Source organism: Bombina bombina, chromosome 2 (genome assembly GCF_027579735.1).
Source record: "Bombina bombina isolate aBomBom1 chromosome 2, aBomBom1.pri, whole genome shotgun sequence".
Lineage (NCBI taxonomy): Eukaryota > Metazoa > Chordata > Amphibia > Anura > Bombinatoridae > Bombina > Bombina bombina.
Genome location: NC_069500.1, coordinates 604,914,807 through 604,938,311, shown reverse-complemented (window position 1 = coordinate 604,938,311; position 23,505 = coordinate 604,914,807). Strand labels below are relative to the sequence as shown.

Sequence of the window (23,505 nt, the reverse complement as noted above, 5' to 3'; positions counted from 1 at the left end):
ACCTTCGGGATGCCTATGTGTTTCCACCCTTCCCGATGCTTCCTCGATTGATTGCCAGGATCAAACAGGAGAGAGCATCAGTGATTCTAATAGCGCCTGCGTGGCCACGCAGGACCTGGTATGCAGATCTAGTGGACATGTCATCCTGTCCACCTTGGTCTCTGCCTCTGAGACAGGACCTTCTAATTCAGGGTCCTTTCAAACATCAAAATCTAATTTCTCTGAAGCTGACTGCTTGGAAATTGAACGCTTGATTTTATCAAAGCGTGGTTTTTCGGAGTCAGTTATTGATACCTTAATACAGGCTAGGAAACCTGTTACCAGAAAGATTTACCATAAAATATGGCGTAAATACTTACATTGGTGCGAATCCAAGAGTTACTCATGGAGTAAAGTTAGGATTCCTAGGATATTGTCTTTTCTACAAGAAGGTTTAGAAAAGGGTTTATCTGCTAGTTCCTTAAAGGGACAGATCTCAGCTCTGTCCATTCTTTTACACAAGCGTCTGTCAGAAGTTCCAGACGTTCAGGCTTTTTGCCAGGCTTTGGCCAGGATTAAGCCTGTGTTTAAAACTGTTGCTCCACCATGGAGCTTAAATTTAGTTCTTAACGTTTTACAGGGTGTTCCGTTTGAACCCCTTCATTCCATTGATATCAAGCTGTTATCTTGGAAAGTTCTGTTTTTAATGGCTATTTCCTCGGCTCGTAGAGTCTCTGAGTTATCAGCCTTACATTGTGATTCTCCGTATCTGATTTTTCATTCAGATAAGGTTGTTCTGAGTACTAAACCTGGGTTCTTACCTAAGGTTGTCACTAACAAGAATATCAATCAAGAGATTGTTGTGCCATCATTGTGTCCGAATCCTTCTTCAAAGAAGGAACGACTTCTGCACAATCTAGATGTAGTCAGTGCCCTGAAATTTTATTTACAGGCAACTAAAGATTTTCGCCAAACTTCTTCCCTGTTTGTCGTTTATTCTGGACAGAGGAGAGGTCAAAAAGCTTCTGCTACCTCTCTCTCTTTTTGGCTTCGTAGCATAATACGTTTAGCCTATGAGACTGCTGGACAGCAGCCTCCTGAAAGAATTACAGCTCATTTCACTAGAGCTGTGGCTTCCACTTGGGCCTTTAAGAATGAGGCCTCTGTTGAACAGATTTGCAAGGCTGCAACTTGGTCTTCTCTTCATACTTTTTCCAAATTTTACAAATTTGACACTTTTGCTTCTTCGGAGGCTGTTTTTGGGAGAAAGGTACTTCAGGCAGTGGTTCCTTCCGTATAAAGATCCTGCCTGTCCCTCCCGTCATCCGTGTACTTTAGCTTTGGTATTGGTATCCCAGAAGTAATGATGACCCGTGGACTGACCACACTTAACAGGAGAAAACATAATTTATGCTTACCTGATAAATTCCTTTCTCCTGTAGTGTGGTCAGTCCACGGCCCGCCCTGTTTTTTATGGCAGGTCTAAATTTTTAAATTATACTCCAGTCACCACTGCACCCTATAGTTTCTCCTTTCTCGTTTGGTTCTTGGTCGAATGACTGGGTGTGACGTAGAGGGGAGGAGCTATATAGCAGCTCTGCTTGGGTGATCCTCTTGCACTTCCTGTTGGGGAGGAGTTAATATCCCAGAAGTAATGATGACCCGTGGACTGACCACACTACAGGAGAAAGGAATTTATCAGGTAAGCATAAATTATGTTTTTGTTTTCTAGCCGCCATCTTATAATTAGGTTGTCTGTCGACTGTTAAATCTCAGGTGGTGTGGCAAGAAATAGTTGGTGGGATATGTCAGCAGCAAGTACACCTGTACCTCAGAGTATAGAGGGCATGTGAGTTAGCAGATAACAGTTGAGGATTTTAATATAGATAATTTGTTAACATAGATTATTCATTTATGCATACATCTTCTCTTAGCTGCATAGTTTGCAATCCAGACAGTACCAGGGGTCTTTTATTTAAATTCCTCCTATTATTTAGCGTTGTATATCAGGATTATAATTGAATAGGCAGCTCCGGATTTATATTGCTGTGGTTAGAGACCCTTTCTTAATTTATATAGGATTGGTGGCTGCTCCGGTTTGCAGTTGTAATAAAGACATTAGTGTGATATTTGAAAATTTTTTGCAAACTTGCTATCTCTATTTCTCAGTCTTAGTGAGCTGTATCCGATTCAACCTCCGTTAGGGGCATTATATTGTGTTGCATCTTCATATTTTAATTGCTGTCCTAACGGTGCCGTTTATATTTTTAGGTGTATGCAGCTTAGGGCCTTTATATGTGCGCAGAATTATTGCACCATCTGGGAGTCCTTATAGCGTGTGTTAACGTAGGCCTTGGTCAGTGGTACTTAAAAGTTTTTTCAGCCTCTGTATGCCTCTAATTAATCGCCATATCTGCTGGCCGTGTTTTTCCCTTGTTAAAACATTAGTCCCCTCACATACCCTCTTACCGCAATTCTTCCATATAGACTTTCTAAGCTTCTGTTCAAAGGAGCTCGTTATTGGAACTTTTTTTCCAGCCTTGTAGCTTACTTTTAAGTTCTATTTGTTGTCCGGTTCGGCATTGTCTCACTAGTTTTCCCTCAGAGCAGGAGGTTTTCTTCCAGTATAGCTGTTGTGTACAGCGCTGTTATGGCCGGCGTTAGCTACGCCACGTGTGCAAAATGGCGATCAGCACTACATAGCTCCAATAGCCTCCGTAGTCAGACTTCACTTGCAATGCGTAATTTCACCTTAAATTGTCCTCCGGTGTGTACACTCTTCAGTCCTGAGTACTTAGGGACATAATCCAGCTAAAAATGCCATTAGATGCCTTCTCACAGTACAGTTTAGCACGGAGCACAATTGCTAAGCTGCCATCTCCTTTCAGCTTCAGGCTCCGCCCCCCCTTCATGTCTCTTTAAAGGGACACTGAACCCACTTTTTTTTCTTTTGTGATTCAGATAGAGCATGCAATTTTAAGCAACTTTCTAATTTACTCCTATTATCAAATTTTCTTCATTCTCTTGGTATCTTTATTTGGAAAGCAAGAATGTAAGTTTAGATGCCGGCCCATTTTTGGTGAACATCCTGGGTTGTTCTTGCTGATTGGTGGATAAATTCACCCACCAATAAACAAGTGCTGTCCAAGGTCTGAACCAAAAATTGGCTGGCTCCTTAGCTTAGATGCCTTCTTTTTCAAATAAAGATAGCAAGAGAACAAAGAAAAAATTATAATAGCAGTAAATTAGAAAGTTGCTTAAAATTACCTGCTCTATCTGAATCACAAAAGAAAAAAATTTGGGTTTAGAGTCTCTTTAACCCCTTAATGACCACAGCACTTTTCCATTTTCTGACCGTTTGGGACCAAGGCTATTTTTACATTTCTGCAGTGTTTGTGTTTAGCTGTAATTTTCCTCTTACTCATTTACTGTACCCACACATATTATATACCGTTTTTCTCGCCATTAAATGGACTTTCTAAAGATACCATTATTTTCATCATATCTTATAATTTACTATAAAAAAAATATAAAATATGAGGAAAAAATGGAAAAAAACACACTTTTTCTAACTTTGACCCCCAAAATCTGTTACACATCTGCAACCACCAAAAAACACTCATGCTAAATAGTTTCCAAATTTTGTCCTGAGTTTAGAAATACCCAATGTTTACATGTTCTTTGCTTTTTTTTGCAAGTTATAGGGCAATAAATACAAGAAGCACTTTGCTATTTCCAAACCACTTTTTTTCAAACTTAGCGCTAGTTACATTGGAACACTGATATCTTCCAGGAATCCCTGAATATCCCTTGACATGTATATATTTTTTTTTAGAAGACATCCCAAAGTATTGATCTAGGCCCATTTTGGTATATTTCATGCCACCATTTCACCGCCAAATGCGATCAAATAAAAAAAATTGTTCACTTTTTCACACATTTTGTTACAAACTTTAGATTTCTCACTGAATTTATTTACAAACAGCTCGTGCAATTATGGCACAAATGGTTGTAAATGCTTCTCTGCAATCCCCTTTTTTCATAAATAGCAGACATATATGGATTTGGTGTTGCTTTTTGGTAATTAGAAGGCCGCTAAATGCCACTGCGCACCACACGTGTATTATGCCCAGCAATGAAGGGGTTAATTAGGGAGCATGTAGGGAGCTTGTAGGGTTAATTTTAGCTTTATTGTAGTGTAGTAGACAACCCTAAGTATTGATCTAGGCCCATTTTGGTATATTTCATGCCACCATTTCAACGCCAAATGCGATTAAATAAAAAAAAAAGTAAAATTTTTCACAATTTTAGGTTTCTCACTGAAATCATTTACAAACAGCTTGTGCAATTATGGCACAAATGGTTGTAAATGCTTCTCTGGGATCCCCTTTGTTGAGAAATAGCAGACATATATGGCTTTGGCGTTGCTTTTTGGTAATTAGAAGGCCGCTAAATGCCGCTGAGCATCACACGTGTATTATGGCTAGCAGTGAAGGGGTTAATTAGGTAGCATGTAGGGAGCTTGCAGGGTTAATTTTAGCTTTAGTGTAGAGATCAGCCTCCCACCTGACACATTACACCCCCTGATCCCTCCCAAACAGCTCTCTTCCCTCCCCCACCCCACAATTGTCCCCGCCATGTTAAGTACTGGCAGAAAGTCTGCCAGTACTAAAAAAAAAAGCTATCCTTGATAAAACATAAATAAAAAAAAATGCATATTTACATATGCTGCTCTGGAGGATCCCCCCTTAGCCCCCAACCTCCCTGATACCCCCCAAACAGCTCTTTACCCATCCCCCTCTAACTTATTAGTAGCCATCTTTGGTACTGGCAGCTGTCTGCCAGTACCCAGTTTATAGTAAAACATTGTTTTATTATTTTTTTAAAATAATTTTCTGTAGTGTAGCTTGCCCCCCCCCAAAAGACCAACCCACCACCCCTCCCAGATCTCTTAGATATATATATATATATATATATTTGGCAATCACTGCCACTTTTCCCCCATAAATGTTCTGTAGTGTAGCGGTTCCCACCCGCTTCCTACCCCCCCCCCTCGCGCGCGCGCACCCTCGTGCACGCGCGCGCACCCGGCGTTCCCGCCCACGATCCCGCCCCCCGCCACATCATACGGCCCATCGATGGCCGCCCACCCGCCTCCCAGACTGGCTCCCACCCACCAACGAAACCGGCCATCGATGTCCGGTACAGAGAGGGCCACAGAGTGGCTCTCTCTGCATCGGATGGCCAAGGGGGGTTATTGCAGGATGCCTCGATGTTGAGGCATCACTGCAATAACCGGAAAGCAGCTGGAAGCGAGCAGGATCGCTTCCAGCTGCTTTCCAGACCAAGGACGTACGCCACACGTCCTCGGTCATTAAGTGTATTTTTTTAGAGGACGTGTGGCGTACGTCCTTGGTCGTTAAGGGGTTAAGGAGGATACATATTATGTATTTAATTACTTTTTTATTAAATGTGAATAAAAGTGCAAAAACAAAATGCTCTTATGTGTTAGAGAAGACAAAGCACTACTGGTGAGCCATTGACAAGAAGCATATATGTGTAGCCACGGATCACCAGCTAGATTCCAGTAGTGTGTTACTGCTCCTGAGCCTATGTAGGTATGCCTTTTGGCAAAGGATGCCGAGAGGACAAAGTAAATTTGGTAATAGAAGTAAATTGAAATGTCCTTTAAAATTACATTCTCTGAACCATGACATTTTTATTTTTGACTTTCATGTTGTTTTATTGCCTTATGTATCAGTTTCTCCAGCATCTTTGCCAGGCTCAATAAATTCCTCAAAACTGGAGGCAAATTCTTGTCTTTTAAAGATTTCAGAAAAAAGTAGCTAAAAAAGTGTATGATGAAAGAAAAGCCACTCACATATCACAAGGGGCAGCTTGATAAAAAAAGTAGCAGTTTTTCCTTTGAAGTGTTGCTTGGAGACATCTAATCTAGTTTATTGCCCATGCTCAGTCACAGACTTTTGCTACAATAAATCATGTGATGATAGAACTTAAGTTATGTATTGTCTTCTTGCTTACCTGCAGGCAGTGGCTACACTGAGAATTTCTAAGTGCTCATTTAGCAATAAAACAAGTTAATTGCTTGCTGATTTTAAAACAATCTGTTCTTTTTATGTTTACTTTGATGTAACATATTTTTTTCTACTAAAGGAGATGTACAGTTTTATATATATTTAATAAAAAGATATCTAAAATATCAAAAGTACTATGGAAATAAATGGGTTAAGAGTTGATTTAGCTTTTACTGAAATTGTTCCCTTTGTAGAATTGGTGTTTTTGTAGCTCTGGTATTGCTGGTACTTATAGTAATTATTTTATCAGTAAGTTATAATTAGATTTCAATACCCCTGTGAATGTTACTGATTAAGTTCTAATTGAGAGCTCTTATGCACTAATTGCCATATTACATAGTTCATCAGAACAGGCATTTCATACTTGGCATTTTCCAACCTTGACCTGGATATTCTGCGCATAGCATTTTAAAACTATTGTAAAGCTGCTGCACTTTAACAACCCTTCCTTTTAAACTATATATATAAATATGCAGGTATAATTATCATTGTTGATGGCTGTTCGTTAATTTATTCATAGCTATAATTATTTTAGAATAAGTCTAGTTAAAGGGACAGTGAGGTCATAAATGAACTTGCATGATTCCGATAGAGCGTATAATTTTAAACAACTTTCCAATTTACTTACATTACCAAATTAGCTTCAATCTCTTGGTATCCTTTGTTAAATAACATTCATATGTAGTCTCAGTACAGGAGCAGGAATGCACTACTGGGAGATAGCTGCTGATTGGTGGCTGCACATATATGACTCTTGTCATTGGCCCATCTGATGTGCTCATCTAGCTCCCAGTAGTGCAGTTCTGCTCATTCAACAAAGGATACCAAGAGAATGAAATTTGATAATAGTAGTAAATTGGAAAGTTGTTTGAAACTTTATGTGAATCATGAAAGAAACATGTTGGGTTTCATGTCCCTTCAACTCTAAACTTCCATTAGTTAAGTGTGGTTAAACAAGTAAGGTACAATGCAATGCCAAACATTACTTACTTTACTCATTGAAATACAAGCAATTGTATTCAAATACTGTCTCCACTTATTTACGTTTATATTTGACCATTTAGTAGACTGTTCCAATTATTGATATTTTTAGCTCTTAGGTTGTTAGTCCTACTAGGTGCTATGTGAGGTTTCTACAAAAATACATAAAAGCCTTTAAGTTAGTAACTTACCTCTGTGACAACTGCTTGCTATGTTTCTTTGGAAGCACAAAAAGCACAATTGCTTCCACAACTTTGCACTTTGGTCTAAATACACACTTCCATACAACTACTGTTGGTGCAGCGCCACCAGGGCCCAGGTGCTGGAGGGGCCCAAAGCAACCAGTGAGCCTTTTATTAGTGCAGGTTACAGGTTCCTCTATCTATCTATCCTCAAAATCATTATATAGAGCAGCTTCTTCTCTGGGATTTTGATGCTAGCGATTTTATGGTATGGATAGATTTTACTTCCGGCAGAAGTAAAAAAAAAAAGATATATTTTAAGACAATGTTCAAGCCCCAGAGCCTGTTTGTCTGTTGTTTGTCTGTTTAGTCTAGCCCTGCTAGGGTTTAGAACTTTTAGTTGGCCTTTGAACAGTTCGGTTGTACCCTGGATATCAGGCTTGTCCTGGTTAGGTACTAGTTCACTCTGTTCTTTTGAGGTTTATATCAGTTATGTTGCATCCTTGACAACAGGCTAGTTCTGTTTGCTTACTTCTTGTTAAGAGGTGGTTTCTTGTATCCACAAGTTATAGGAGGCCCTTCTTTCCTAAATGTCAGGCTGGTCCTAGTTTATTTAATCTTGGTGGGCGGTCTGACGTTGGTTCGTCCTCAATACTATTGTCCCTGCATAGCTTGCATGGCTAGCTGGGTTTACAAATCCTGCTGTGGCAGTATACTTGTAGTTCCTGAGGTCCTTTGGACAGGAACTGGAGTCCTCTCTTCTGAGGGGGACCAGATGCCTGCTTGGAGATCTTCAGTACCTGGTGTAGGGGGTGATTGTTCCCCTCTATTGGTACTCCTTTCTGGATCGATTTGTCCTATGTTCAGATCTCCGTTGCCAGTGCTTCTCTCCTCTTTTTTGAGGATTGCTATTCTTTTCGCTTCCCCTTGCCTTTTGGGGTAGGACTTCCGTGCATCTGGTTGAGGAGACCTGGTTCTTAGGGACCGGTTTTTCCTTGCAGTATCCTCCTTTTTTTATCCTTATATTTGGGGATCTGGGGGATTGTTATGCAGTCTCTCTTGCCGTCGCCTGCTAGGAGTTTTTGGGATGTGCTATAGGTTTTCCGGGGTTCATCCAGTCTGAATCTTTATAGACTGTCATGTTCTCTTAATCAGGGATTAATTTCCAAGGTTGGAGTTCTGATCTCTTTTGGCTCCTTCTTTTGTCTTCGGACTTTGTAGGTGTTATCCTAGAAGCCCTTTGGGGATGAGTGAACAGTCACTGGGATACATCTTGAGAGATTAGAGTTCAAGACCCCATGGGGGTCTGACAGTGATTGCATCAACTCTGGTGCAATTTCATTTACAGAAAGAGTAACTTTTGTTTGTTTTACAAGGTTTTGGCCTTTTGATCCGGCACCTGGTTTGGGTGTCCGGATTTTTAACCTAGCCCTTGTCTTTGACTTGGCGTTTTGGTTAATCTGTTTTCCAGATTTTAATAGTCTTGGATATGTCCGGCGTCCGGTAGCAGGTTTGGTTTCTCAGGCCTGGGGAACTCTCCTTATTCCTACTGGGGCGGTTCCTTTTCTCTATTTTGGAGAAATGGAGGAAGTTTTTCCTGGGATTTTCTCTGCTGGAGTATTCCTGGGTTTCATCATTTTCCTTCTATTTGGAAGGATCTGGTCTACTGCGCCTTTCCAGTTGGCTCCTCCGGAGGTAGTTTTCCTCATCTGACTCTAGGAGTTCAGTGGATGGAGGGTTTTTCTTGTCTGAAGTGTACCCTCCCTTTGGGTTTCTAAAGGGAAGTAACGATAGGTATCCTGGAACCCGAGCTAGTCTCTCTGGGTGTCAGTGCCTCTTTTCTCCTTCTTTTCCTTTAGAAATCGTAGCTGGAGATTCATTATCTGATCTCCGGCCCTTGTCGATGCTGGGATTTTTTAATCTCCTTGTCTTTTGGACCTTGCCAGTCACTCTGTGGTAGTCAGTTTGATCGGTGTATGGGTCAGGAATTCTGACTGCTCTATTTGGGCATCGACTTGTCTCCCGATTGATACTTTCCTTAGGTTGGGAGACTTTACAGTTAGTTCGGGAACCTTTCCTTAGCGTGTAGTTGATTCTTCCTTATTGGTTAGGGTGTTGTCTTCCCCTTCCCTGTTTCTCTTGTTCCTTTTCTGGAATGTCCTGGTGCAAGTTTGCTAGCTACTCGATTGGCTAGTTATTATGGTTTGACGTTTAGTCTGACTGCCTATCTGAGGGAAGCCTGTGGCTTCATTTGTGGCGTAAACAGATATTACTATTCTGTTCCTGTTCTGCTCCCGGGGGTTTTTGGACCTACGGGTGTTCAGTTGCTCTGTACCAGATAACTGTCTATAGTAAGATAGTTTTGTTCTACTTTTGTCCTTCCCGGGACTTCAGTTCTGGTTAAGGCTTTACATTGGTTCCTTTTGGATCCATGTAGGAGGTGGTCTGGAATATTTCCTTAATTTGCTCGGTAGGGTATTCCCTATGGGCCTTTGTCCTCTTGCAGCCTGGCAGTCCACTCTTTTTCAAGTTATTCTAGGGGCCTCTCTCTCTGTTTTGTCCTTGAATTTTCAGGGTTGTTTCTGGAGGTTCTTTTCGGACCTTCTTATCTGATTCTTCCTTTCCTTTTAGTTAGGGAGAATGTGGTGTGGGGAGTTCATTATTCCCTTGTCATTAATCAAGGAGAAAGTTTAATTTTGTGTGCTTCTGCTAAGTGGGACTTTTGTTTCCTCAGAGGCTTTTGTGCTCAGTAAAGTCCAGGATTTATGAATGATCGCTAACAGGGATCCTTATGGTTCTAATTGATGGGCAGTTACCTTGTCCTCTTCCATGTTTTGTTTCTTCCTGCTTCTGTTGAAGTAGTTTTTTGTCGGGAATCCGGGTTGTGCAGGCTAAGGTGCCATCAGAATGGGCCGCATTTTTGTTCCCGCCCGTTTTGCATTCAGTGTCCTCTATAAGCTTGGATATTGATTTCCCAAAAGTAATGAATGCAGCTGTGGACCCTGTTTTAAGAAGCAAAACTTAAATTATGCTTACCTGATAATTTTCTTTTCTTCTGTACGGGGAGAGTCCCCAGCTCCCCCCCCCCCCCCCTCTTTTCTGTTTTTGTTATTCGTTCTTCTGGCACCTTTTTTCACGCTAATATTTCTCCTACTGTTCCTTGTTCCCTTGGTAGAATGGCTGGGGGATGAGGAAAGTGGGGTAGGTATTTAAGCCTTTTTGGTGGCCAGGTTCTGTATTTCCCAAAAGTAATGAATGCAGCAGTGGACTCTCCCCGTAGAGAAGAAAAGAAAATTATCAGGTAAGCATAATTTAAGTTTTATATATATATTCATATACATAGATATTTAACATTTGTTGCCCATCGCTATGCGACTTACCCCCTTCGCCGCACTAGGTTGTTAGCCGTGTCTGACAGCATGAGAACAAGACTCCCATTGGAGCCTATGGAAGCATGGTCTCGTGAGCAAAAATCTTCCATGCGAATGCGAGTTCGCGTTCGCATTGTGCTCAACTTGTAATACCAGTGCACATTTGCGTGCACTGGTATTACTGAGTGGAGCGCAAATATCACTCTTGCGTAAGTGATATTTTGTGCTCCACTTGTTATCTGGCCCTATATCATTTTCTGCTAACTAAAGCACAAATTAATTGCATAATTTAACATACATGTATTTAATGATAATGTGTGCAATAAAAATGTAACATTTTTAATATTAGGTAACTTTAGCTTAATCTTGACTAAAGTTTTAGCCAGGTTGTCAGTAAAATCAGCAGAGTGATGCACACGCTAAAAAAGTCCTGGGGAGGTCGCTGTGCTTTATTTCCAGAATAAATGTATATGCATTTGTGATTAGCTGATGGCTGTCACGTGGTACGTGTATGCATTTTGTGATTGGCTGATGGCTGTCACATGGTACAGGGGAGTGGAAATAGACATAACTTAAAATTATCAGAAAAAAAAATCTACTATTAATTTGAAATTCAGACTAAGTGCTATTGCATTGTCTTGTTATCTTGCATTTGTTGATTATGCAAATCTACTGTGTTGACTGGTCCTTTAAGTATGAAAGTATATAAGATCTCACAAAAAATATATACTGACAAACAAAGGGGATACATTTATTTAATTACAGATAAAGCGAACAAATGTTATTGTTTGCTACAGCTCTATTACAAGTTACCTCCAAATATAACACAACCATGACATAACATACATTTGATTTGACAGTAGGTGTAGGAAGCAGATGTCAGAATGCAATACTATTTTCCACTTGCTATTTCATTTATACAGGTCCATGCTACTGAGTAGCGGCTAAGTATCCTTCTGAAATTCAGTTAAAAACGCTCTTAGATAAAATGGAAATGCCATATTTGGTTGGATGGTAGTAGAGCCATTAGCTTTTGACAACAGTCTCATTTGGTGTAGTCAGATGTGATTTTCAGATCTGTCTCTGATAATGCTGGAGAGAAAGAAACAGAAAAACCAGAAGATATGTTAATGGAATCTCTTTATAGAGGTAGTGCCAGTTTGTTGCTGTTCAATTTATTTATTTATTTGTCGCACAAAAGGATTAGCAGGGGATGAGTCTGTCATGAGATGTGGGGTGACTTAAAGCTGTACAAGAGGAGCAGCAGGGGATGATGATTTTCTGAGATTTAGAACAATTTATAGCTGGCACAAAATGGGTTGCAGTGAATATTAGTATGGTCTAGGGTCTGACCTGGAGATATATAGATGTAAACTATGGATTTTGCCTCTTTTAATCAAATCAAATCAATGCTTTATCCCATGTCTCAGTCTATTTATGACAGGTGTCAGGTACTTTATGTCAGGTCTCAGAATATTTATGACAGGTGTCAGGTACTGTATGCCAGGTCTCAGACTATTTATGACAGGTGTCAGGTGCTTTATGCCAGGTCTCAGACTATTTATGACAGGTGTCAGGTGCTTTATGCCAGGTCTCAGACTATTTATGCTAGGTGTTCAGGTGCTCTATGCCAGGTTTCAGACTATTTATGACAGGTGTCAGGTGCTTTATGCCAGGTCTCAGACTATTTATGACAGGTGTCAGGTGCTTTATGCCAGGTTTCAGACTATTTATGACAGGTGTCAGGTGCTTTTTGCCAGGTCTCAGACTATTTATGCTAGGTGTTCAGGTGCTCTATGCCAGGTCTCAGACTATTTATGACAGGTGTCAGGTGCTTTATGCCAGGTCTCAGACTATTTATGACAGGTGTCAGGTACTTTATGTCAGGTCTCAGACTATTTATGACAGGTATCAGGTGCTTTATCCCATGTCTCAGTCTATTTATGACAGGTGTCAGGTACTTTATGCCAGGTCTCAGACAATTTATGACAGGTGTCAGGTGCTTTATGCCAGGTCTCAGACTATTTATGCTAGGTGTTCAGGTGCTCTATGCCAGGTTTCAGACTATTTATGACAGGTGTCAGGTGCTTTATGCCAGGTCTCAGACTATTTATGACAGGTGTCAGGTGCTTTATGCCAGGTTTCAGACTATTTATGACAGGTGTCAGGTGCTTTATGCCAGGTCTCAGACTATTTATGCTAGGTGTTCAGGTGCTCTATGCCAGGTCTCAGACTATTTATGACAGGTGTCAGGTACTTTATGTCAGGTCTCAGACTATTTATGACAGGTGTCAGGTGCTTTATGCCAGGTTTCAGACTATTTATGACAGGTGTCAGGTGCTTTATGCCAGGTCTAAGACTACTTATGACAGGTGTCAGGTGCTTTATGCCAGGTCTCAGACTATTTATGACAGGTGTCAGGTACTTTATGCCAGGTCTAAGACTACTTATGACAGGTGTCAGGTGCTTTATGTCAGGTCTCAGACTATTTATGACAGGTGTCAGGTGCTTTATGCCAGGTTTCAGACTATTTATGACAGGTGTCAGGTGCTTTATGCCAGGTCTAAGACTATTTATGATAGGTGTCAGGTGCTCTATGCTAGGTCTCAAACTATTTATGACAGGTGTCAGGTGTTTTATGCCAGGTCTCAGACTATTTATGACAGGTGTCAGGTGCTTTATGCCAGGTCTCAGACTATTTATGACAGGTGTCAGGTGTTTTATGCCAGGTCTCAGACTATTTATGACAGGTGTCAGGTGCTTTATGCCAGGTCTCAGACTATTTATGACAGGTGTCAGATGCTTTATGCCAGGTCTCAGACTATGACAGGTGTCAGGTACTTTATGTCAGGTCTCAGACTATTTATGACAGGTGTCAGGTACTTTATGCCAGGTCTCAGACTATTTATGACAGGTGTCAGGTACTTTATGCCAGGTCTCAGACTATTTATGACAGGTGTCAGGTGCTTTATGCCAGGTCTCAGACTATTTATGACAGGTGTCAGGTGATTTATGCCAGGTCTAAGACTACTTATGACAGGTGTCAGGTGCTTTATGCCAGGTCTCAGACTATTTATGACAGGTGTCAGGTACGTTATGCCAGGTCTCAGAGTATTTATGACAGGTGTCAGGTGCTTTATGCCAGGTCTCAGACTATTTATGCCAGGTGTCAGGTGCTTTATGCCAGGTCTCAGACTATTTATGACAGGTATCAGGTGCTTTATGCCAGGTCTCAGACTATGTATGACAGGTGTCAGGTGCTTTATGCCAGGTCTCAGACAATTTATGACAGGTGTCAGGTACTTTATGCCAGGTAGACTCCAAAACAAGTCATGTACCCTATGAGCTTAATGCTCATCACACATTAGGCACAAGTATTCGACTCTCCTTTAATTACTTCCTGTCTGTGTTTTAGGACATTTTTAATAATATGTTAGGTTTTAAAAGCTATAGAAGTTATTATATTTTTTAATTAGGACTGTTTATAGACCTGAAAATGTTTTACTCAAATTAATGGATATTAAGGGACATTAAGCACTTAGATGTTGTAATATACAATGTATACAATGTATTGTAAAAATTATCTTTGTTTCCTGTAAAAAAAAGCATATTTTTCCGAATCAGTCTTCACTATTAGTATTAGGTAGGCTACTGTTCAATAGTATATAGAGGTAAAGGAACCAGCACAACACTATAAAGAGAACCACTGTGAGAAACTGCCGAAAACTCACCAGTAATAGTGAAACAAAGAGAAATGTGGTCTCCAATTGATGCAAAAAAATAATGTGTTACCCCGAAACGTTGTGGTTGTTTGGATCTTATCCCATGTAACCTAATAAAATGACTTTTTTGCATCAATTGGAGACCACATTTCTCCTTGTAGGCTACTGTTCAAGCCAACATGTCTGCTGATTATCAGACATATGATTATCAGAAAACTCACATTGTTAGTAAAATGTTGCCTCCAGTTACATTAGCCAGTGCAATAAAGAATTCATAAAACTTTCTGCTTTGTTCCAGTATTCACTCTGCGGAGAGCCCCTGATAGAACTGTCCAACCCTGGCGCTAGTGGCTCCATATTTTTTGTAACCAGTGATGATGAATTTATCATCAAAACGGTTCAGCACAAAGAGGCAGAGTTTCTTCAGAAGCTCCTCCCTGGCTACTATATGGTGAGTAAAAGCATATGATACATTATTATTGTATGGAATACAGTTACATTACCTACCTGCAACCAGAAGACATTATTTTCCATTCAAGTGAAGGATTGCAGACAACAGAGAAACCTCTCTATCTCACATACAACTTTACGAGTTAGTTAAGAAAGGTGACATTTTTTTTAAACCCAATGAATTAAACACCCATAAAACAAACATTTACAGATTCTAGTTATATAGATAAATACAGGAATGACTTAACTAAAAATGTTTGAATCATACTGAGAAAAGGATCAGAGCTTTTGTCCAAAAGTCTGTAATTTTTAGTGTTTTTTTTTTCTTTTTACAAGGATAATACTCTAAATGTTATAGCCATTAATGATGCTATATGGTCAAATAATGACTTAATGTAACAATTATGAGCTTGTGTAAATGCATAGCCACCTCAAATGAAACAACTCTGAAGTCACATGGATAAATATGGATTCCTATTTCTGGGACAGCCTGTTATACAAGTTTTAAACCTCAAAGTTTATATTCAAAACGATGAGCTTTTATCTAAAAATAAGCCTGTGGATTTGCTAGTTGTTTTACGCATCTAGTCTTTGACGTCCACCTAGGCGTGTTAAACATTAGTTCAAATGCTTTTAGTTACTCTTAATGTGAATGTTTTTTTCTAAAATGTTACACACCATTAGATTTCCAAAAGCCTGTTCTATTATTTTTTTTTTCAACTATATGATTTCGAAAGTCAAGATTCTTTATGTTAAAGGGACATGGGAGTCGAAATTAAAGGGAGCTGAAACCCCAAATTTTATTTTCATGATGCAGCATGTAATTTTAAACAGCTTTCTAATTTACTTCTATTATCACATTCTCTTCATTCTCTTGCTATCTTTTGTTGAAAAGCAGGTACTTAAGCTCAGGCGCGCACTTGTGTCTGGAGCACTATATGGTAGAGTGCTCCAGGTACCTAACTAGTTATCTCTTCAACAACAAAAACTATGGGAATGAAGCAAATTTGATATCAGAAGTAAATTGGCTGAATCAGAAAAGAAAATGGTTGCGTTTCATATCCATTTAATGTTTCATAATTCAGAATAGAAAATAGCAGCTCTCCTGTTTGTTTTTACGGTTACATCGACCTCTGTTGTTGTCATCCTCTTGTTGAAACTTGTTACAGAATAACTAGGTACGCAAAGTATTTGTCTTAAGGACTATTGACAGATAGATAGCGTGCACGTGTATTATATGGCGTGTTTGCAACAATGTTATATATATATATATATATAAATATATAACATTGTAGCAAGCACTTCAGCCATATAATACACGTGCACGCTTGCCTACCCCAGTATTATCTCATGGAAAAGAGCAAAGTTTCAACAAATTATAATAAGAGAGTAGAAAATTTGATCAAATAAAAGTAAATTATACTTTTTTTTTTTTTTTTAAATGATCTGAATCATAAAACTTTAGTATTGAACTCCATTTTCCTTTTAATCTGCAAATCTTTCAGATTTTTTTTCCAGCAGAATGAAAACCAATTTATTAAAAAGAAAAAAGTTTAAAAATATTTAAAATACCCTCTTGTAGATACAATAGAGACAGCTTAAAGGCTAAGTGAAAGTTAAAATTCAGGATTTAAGCAGATCACGCAGTTTTAAACAACTTTCCAGATTACTTGCTTGCTTGCTTGATTAATTTGCTTTGTTATATTAGTATTCATTGCTGGTAGTTGAACTTGCCCTGTAATCCAAAGCCAAGAGGCATATATGTGTAGCCATCAATCGCCAGCTAGCTCCCAGCAGTTTATTGCTGCTTCTGAGCCTACCTGGGTATGCTCTTCAACAAAGGATACCAAGAGAATAAATCAAATTTGATAACCAAAGTAAATTGGAAAGTTGATCAAAATGAAATGCTCTGTCTGAATCATAAAAAAATGAGTTTTTACTTTACTGTCCCTTTAACAACTGAATGTGATAAACCTAACTCAATAAGCATGAAGTTTAACCATTATTTATTTAATTGCTTCTGGCAAAGACCTGCTGAGCTGAATAAAAACTTTATTCATTCTACTCTCTAGAGATTGCTCACAACAAGCGTTTTATAAACCTCATAGAGCAGATGCTAGACGAGCTGGGATAGGTTCTCGTGTTTCCTCGGCACTGCGTTTGCGCTGAACCTTGTTGTACAGAAGCATCAGCTGTGTCTTTTATACTGGAACAACTGACATTTCTTCTTAGAGGAAATAAGTGTATCTATTTCCTGGTATTGACAAAGAAAGTGTCATGTCCTGTGCACAAGCGCCTTACCTTGGTCTATTACTCATTTAGGTGCTGGCTCTGCAGACAACCTCATCCTATATACGTTTCACTTCTTGAGAAATTGCTCAGTAGGTCTTTGCCAGAAGCAATGAAATAAATATTGGCTACACTTCCTTCATTCTTATTGAGTTAGGTTTATCTCATGCAGTTGTTAAAGGGACAGTAAAGTCAAAATTAATCTTTTATGATTCAGACAGAGCATCTAATTTTAAACAACTTTCCAATTTACTTTGGTTATCAGATTAGTTTTGTTTTTCTTGGTATCCTTTGTTGAAGAGCATACATAGGTAGTCTCAGAAGCAGCAATAAACTGCTGGGAGCTAGCTGGCGATTGGTGGCTACACATATATGCCTCTTGCCTTTGGCTCACGGGACATGTTCAACTACCAGCAATGAATACTAATATAACAAAGCAAATTTGATAATAAAAGTAATTAGGAAAGTTGTTTAAAACTGCGTGATCTGCTTAAATTGTGAGCTTTAATTTTGACTTTACCCTTTGGGGCCTATTTATCAAGCTTTGTATGGAGCTTAATACCCCGTGTTTCTGTCGAGCCTTAAGGCTCACCAGAAACACAAATTATGAAGCAGCGGTCTAAAGACCGCTGCTCCATAACCTGTCTGCCTGCTCTGAGGCGGCAGACAGACATCGCTGGAAATCAACCCGGTCCAATACAATCGGGTTGATTGACACCCCCTGCTAGCGGCTGATTGGCCGCAAATCTGCAGGGGGCGATATTGCACCAGCAGTTCACCAGAACTGCTGGTGCAATGATAAATGCCGACCGCGTATGCGGTCGGCATTTATCAATGTGCAGCAGACATGATCCGCAATATCGGATCATGTCCACTCGCACACTCATAAATATGCCCCATAAAGTTCTCTTTATTGTACCTAAAATAGGATATTTTAAATATATTACAACTTTTTTTTGTTTTAATAAATTGATTTTCTGATGGAAAACAAATCTGAGGGAGTTTTTTTTATCACCCAATAAGCAATCTGCCCCCTATGGATGAGTTATACACAAACTTTCCTGTTAATTTTAAAAATTATTTTAAAGTTGTTTATTTTGACCTTGAAACTATGAGGAAATTGATGTTTATGTACAAACCATCTCTAGGGAAAGATTGCTCACTGGCTGATAAAGAAAACTCCCACAGGGCATTGATGTGCCCCACAAGCATAACTACATAGGAACATCAGTTTTTAAAACAAGAAAATGGTATAGAAGTAAAAAATGCCCCATTTTAGATACAACAATTAATTCCTATGACTAAGCGCCACTAGGGGGCGTGAAACGCGTCAGGATTGCTGTCCTTACTCACCTGCATTGAGATGCAGTTTTTACTCTTACTTCAGTAAAGATTTACTAAGGATTTTACTTGCCCCCGAGTGCTCAGATCATTGCTTCTTTTGAATTAAGAAAGTCCCATCGATAGCGTATTCTAGGCTGAATTTCAGTCATTATAGTTGCTCTCATTTTGTTGGGGTCCTGTCTGCCAGAATTATCAACAATATTAATCACTTTACAGAATCTGCATAATTGTCTTTTTAATTTCATGGAATCCTTACTAAATTTATACTTTGTTGTTTTTTTGTAGAATTTAAATCAGAATCCCAGGACGCTTTTACCTAAATTTTATGGACTTTACTGTCTTCAGTCAGGGGGAATAAATATTAGACTTGTTGTAATGAACAATGTTTTGCCACGTTCACTGAAGATGCATTACAAATATGACTTGAAAGGTTCAACATATAAACGCAGAGCATCACGAAAAGAACGCGAGAAAGCATTTCCTACATATAAGGACCTGGATTTTCTCCAGGATATGCATGAAGGATTGTATTTTGATCCAGACACATACAGTGCATTGATGAAAACACTACAGAGGGACTGTCGAGTAAGTAAATTACTACATTTTCTTGCATTGTGTATAACGAATGGAAACAACTTTCTATCTAAAGTAGAGAGGTATAAAAAGCTTCATTGCATTGATTGTAGTACACTGCAAGCTCTGATGACAGAAACACGCAAAGAACCAAAGGTTCTTAAATGTATTTATAGAAGTAGCGGACATCATTTGATTGTAATAATAGGAGTACCACATGGTTACAAGTAGATTTGCCAGTTGTCCTCCCCAAAATTACGGGACAACCTGTAGGTGAATGGATAAAGGAAATAGTTGGGGTTATACAATGTCCCCCAAAAATTCTACTTTAGGCCCCACATTTGATCCCACTATGTATATGATTCATAACTGAGCTTGGCTCTTCTTGACTTTAAAGGGACAGTACACTGTAAAATTGTTTTTTCCATTAATGTATTTTAAATGACTTGTTATACCAAGTGCAGAGTATAAAATATTTGAGAAATTCCATTTTCATGCTTATTTGTGTATATGAAGTAGCTGATTTTGTGCTTTGAAACCACAGCCTATTACAATGGGTTGAACTTAAAGGTGATATCAGATCTCATTATGTTCTAAGTTTGTGTAAACAGACTTGCTTCCTTATCTTTTATTTGGCTGGAACACCAAAGCTCAATACATGGAGAGAACAATGGAAAATTATCATTTTATTACTTAACTATCCTGCATCCCACTGAGAGTTTAATCTCTTCTGCTGTCTGTGTATACTTAGGCTATTCAATAGCCTGTACTCCAGTATTAATTTGTTCAGTATAGGTGGAGATACCACAGGCTAAATCAGCTATTTCAAACGCTGAAATAGGAGTAAAGGAGCTAATTGTAACCAATTTAATACACTCTAGCAGAGTAAAAGGATCATTGGAAATAATTTAAAGGGGAGAACATTTTTGGGTGAACTGTCCCTTTAAGTAACATACAAATGTCCTCTCTGGCTGCCAATAAAAGAAGTACACAGTAGTAATTTTACCCTCTTGACTGCCAGAATAACATATTGAGCAGTGATTTAACTCCCTCATGACTAGGTGTAAGATAATTAACCAGAGCAAATTGAGTCACTTTTCATGTAATGTTCTAGAATAAGTTTTATTTGAGTAAACATTGACCATGCCATGCACTTTTATATAATTTCTATGGAAGGAGGATTGGTTTTCTGCACTTTAGAAAGTTGTCTAGTCAGTGCTACTGCATAGTTTCTAATTGGTGACAAAAAACATTTAATGCATTGAAGGGTAGATGAGGTGCATACCTGTATACCTGTATACCTGAGTGTATTTAAAAAAAAGTCTGTATGTGTGGAGTTAAAGACACAATAGTCTTAAAACAATGTGCTCTAAAGGAGAATGTATTATAGTGACTTTAAGTCTAAAAGAATATGTTAATACCCATTTCAATATCAGAGTTGTGCATCTATTTATTTTTGTAGCTATGCACATTCAGAAGTATCTTCCTTATAGCTCTTTCATTTGTTGAATTTTACAAAAAGAAAACCTTAGCAAATGTGGAATCACTAAAAAAGCATTATTTGTATTGTTTTTGTAAGCAAACCAATAATAAGCATATGTCACTGAGCTAAGTGACATGTATGCAGAGCCCTGTTGCTGTAAAGAACAAAAAGATTGTCTATTGTTTGTAGTGCTCACTTGGCACGAGGATAGTTACTGATGTTGTCTTATGTGAACATATCCTGCTGGTGATCTCATGTCCAGCTGTACACACTGTAAAGATAACAGTGTACATCCCAGTGATGGTGTTTCACTGATCTCTTAAAGGGATAGGAAAGTCAAAATTAAACTTGCAGATAGAACATGTAATTTTAAGACACTTTCACTTTAAATTCAGTTCTATTTTTAAAAGTGTTTCTTCTCTTAGTATCCCTTGTTGAAAAAGAATACGCAGATATCATACACCAGTGGGAGCTGCTGCTAATTGGTGCCTGCACGCATTTGTCTCTTGTGATTGGCTAACTAGATGTGTTCTGCTTCCTGCCAGTACTACAATGCTGTTCCTTCAGCAATGGATAACAAGAGAATGAAGCAAATTTTATAATAGAAGTAAATTGGAAAGTTGTTTAAAATTGTATGTTCTATCTGAATCATAAAAGACAATTTTTGGGTTTACTATCCATTTAATAAGCAAATGCAGCTATTTTTTTTATAGTGCTACATCTTAAAGGGACATTAAACACTAAATAAATGCTAGATAGAATGATACATTCAAAGAAAAGATTAGTCCATGACTAACATGTAGATGTATTTTTTAAAGTTTCATTAGTTGTTTAAAAAGTGACAAAATAAGTGTAAAGTTTTAGTGCCTATAAAACACTGGGAGCTGCCATGTTGTAACTTGTGTTACCTTCTCTGCTGTGGCCAATTAGAGACAGTTATAAATAGGTCACTAGAGTGTGCAGCCAATGGTTGTGCTGGATTTAACAGTGTTCTGCACTTCCATTTCTAACAGGAACTGAAAAGCTCACAATTTCAGAAGGAATTAATCAAAGATGACAAAATAAATAATGAAAGTATATTGCAGAGTTGTTTTATATATACAATTTATCATTTTATATTACCATCTCAAAGTGTTTAATGTCCCTTTAAGTTTATACTTAAAATAATATATTAGACCATGAATGAGACCCAGATAAATATGCTTTTATGTAACATATACAGTGCAAAAAAGATCTGTTTCCAGTAAACATACCTACCAAATATGTCACTAAAAGATATTGTGACCTATGCCCTTGTCTCTAGTAAACTTATATTTCAGAACAGTATTTCTCTTGTTAAGTGTATCCAGTCCACGGATCATCCATTACTTGTGGGATATTCTCCTTACCAACAGGAAGTTGCAAGAGGATCACCCACAGCAAAGCTGCTATATAGCTCCTCCCCTAACTGTCATATCCAGTCATTCTCTTGCAAGCCTCAACCAAGATGGAGGTCGTAAGAGGAGTGTGGTGTTTTATACTTAGTTTATTCTTCAATCAAAAGTTTGTCATTTTTAAATGGTGCCGGAGTGTACTGTTTATCTCAGGCAGTATTTAGAAGAAGAATCTGCCTGCGTTTTCTATGATCTTAGCAGAAGTAACTAAGATCTATGGCTGTTCTCACATATTCTGAGGAGTGAGGTAACTTCAGAGAGGGAATGGCGTGCAGGTTTTCCTGCAATAAGGTATGTGCAGTTAATATTTTTCTAGGGATGGAATTTGCTAGAAAATGCTGCTGATACCGAACTAATGTAAGTAAAGCCTTAAATGCAGTGATAGCGACTGGTATCAGGCTTATTAATAGAGATACATACTCTTATAAAAATGTAATATAAAACGTTTGCTGGCATGTTTAATCGTTTTTATATGTATTTGGTGATAAAACTTATTGGGGCCTAGTTTTTTTCCACATGGCTGGCTTGAATTTTGCCTAGTAATAGTTTCCTTAGGCTTTCCACTGTTGTAATATAAGTGGGAGGGACCTTTTTTAGTGCTTTTCTGTGCAGCTAAAAATACTGACAGAGACATTCAGCTTCCCTCTGCATGATCCAGGACATCTCTGGAGGGCTCAAAAGGCTTCAAAGTCGTTTTTGAGGGAGGTAAAAAGCCACAGTAGAGCTGTGGCAGTTGTTGTGACTGTTTGAAAAAAAAAAAAAAAAAAAAAAGAACGTTTTTGTCTTTTATTATTCAGTTTTGGGTATTAAGGGGTTAATCATCCATTTGCAAGTGGGTGCAATGCTCTGCTAACTTGTTACATGCACTGTAAAAATTTTGTTAGTGTAACTGCCTTTTTTCACTGTTATTTCAAATTTTGACAAAATTTGTGTTTCTTAAAGGTGCAGTAATGTTTTTTATATTGCTTGTAAACTTGTTTTAAAGTGTTTTCCAAGCTTGCTAGTCTCATTGCTAGTCTGTTTAAACATGTCTGACACAGAGGAAACTACTTGTTCATTATGTTTGAAAGCCATGGTGGAGCCCCATAGGAGAATGTGTACTAAATGTATTGATTTCACCTTAAACAGTAAAGATCAGTCTTTAACTATAAAAGAAATATCACCAGAAGATTCTGACGAGGGGGAAGTTATGCCGACTAACTCTCCCCATGTGTCAGACCCTTCGCCTCACGCTCAGGGGATGCACGCTAATATGGCGCCAATTACATCAGGGACGCCCATAGCGATTACCTTGCAGGACATGGCGCAATCATGAATAATACCCTGTCAGAGGTATTATCCAGGTTGCCTGAATTAAGAGGCAAGCGCGATTGCTCTGAAGTTAGGAGAAATACAGAGCGCGCAGAGGGCCATGTCTGATACTGCGTCACAATATGCAGATCATGAGGACGGAGAGCTTCAGTCTGTGGGTGACATCTCTGATTCGGGGAAACCTGATTCAGAGATTTCTAATTTCAAATTTAAGCTTGAGAACCTCCGTGTGTTGCTTGGGGAGGTATTAGCTGCTCTGAATGACTGTAACACAGTTGCAGTACCAGAGAAA

At 38.7% G+C, this 23,505-nt stretch overlaps 1 protein-coding gene across 3 annotated transcripts in view; it reads left to right on the top strand.

The window, feature by feature from the left end:
* The window catches only part of PIP5K1B (phosphatidylinositol-4-phosphate 5-kinase type 1 beta), a 387,289-nt gene that overhangs the window by 243,114 nt on the left and 120,670 nt on the right, over positions 1-23,505 (top strand). For all 3 annotated transcript variants that reach the window (XM_053702527.1, XM_053702529.1, XM_053702528.1), the window contains exons 6-7: positions 14,629-14,781; positions 18,699-18,998. In XM_053702527.1, the coding sequence (XP_053558502.1) occupies positions 14,629-14,781; positions 18,699-18,998 (453 nt within the window). The remainder of the gene's footprint in view (positions 1-14,628; positions 14,782-18,698; positions 18,999-23,505) is intronic.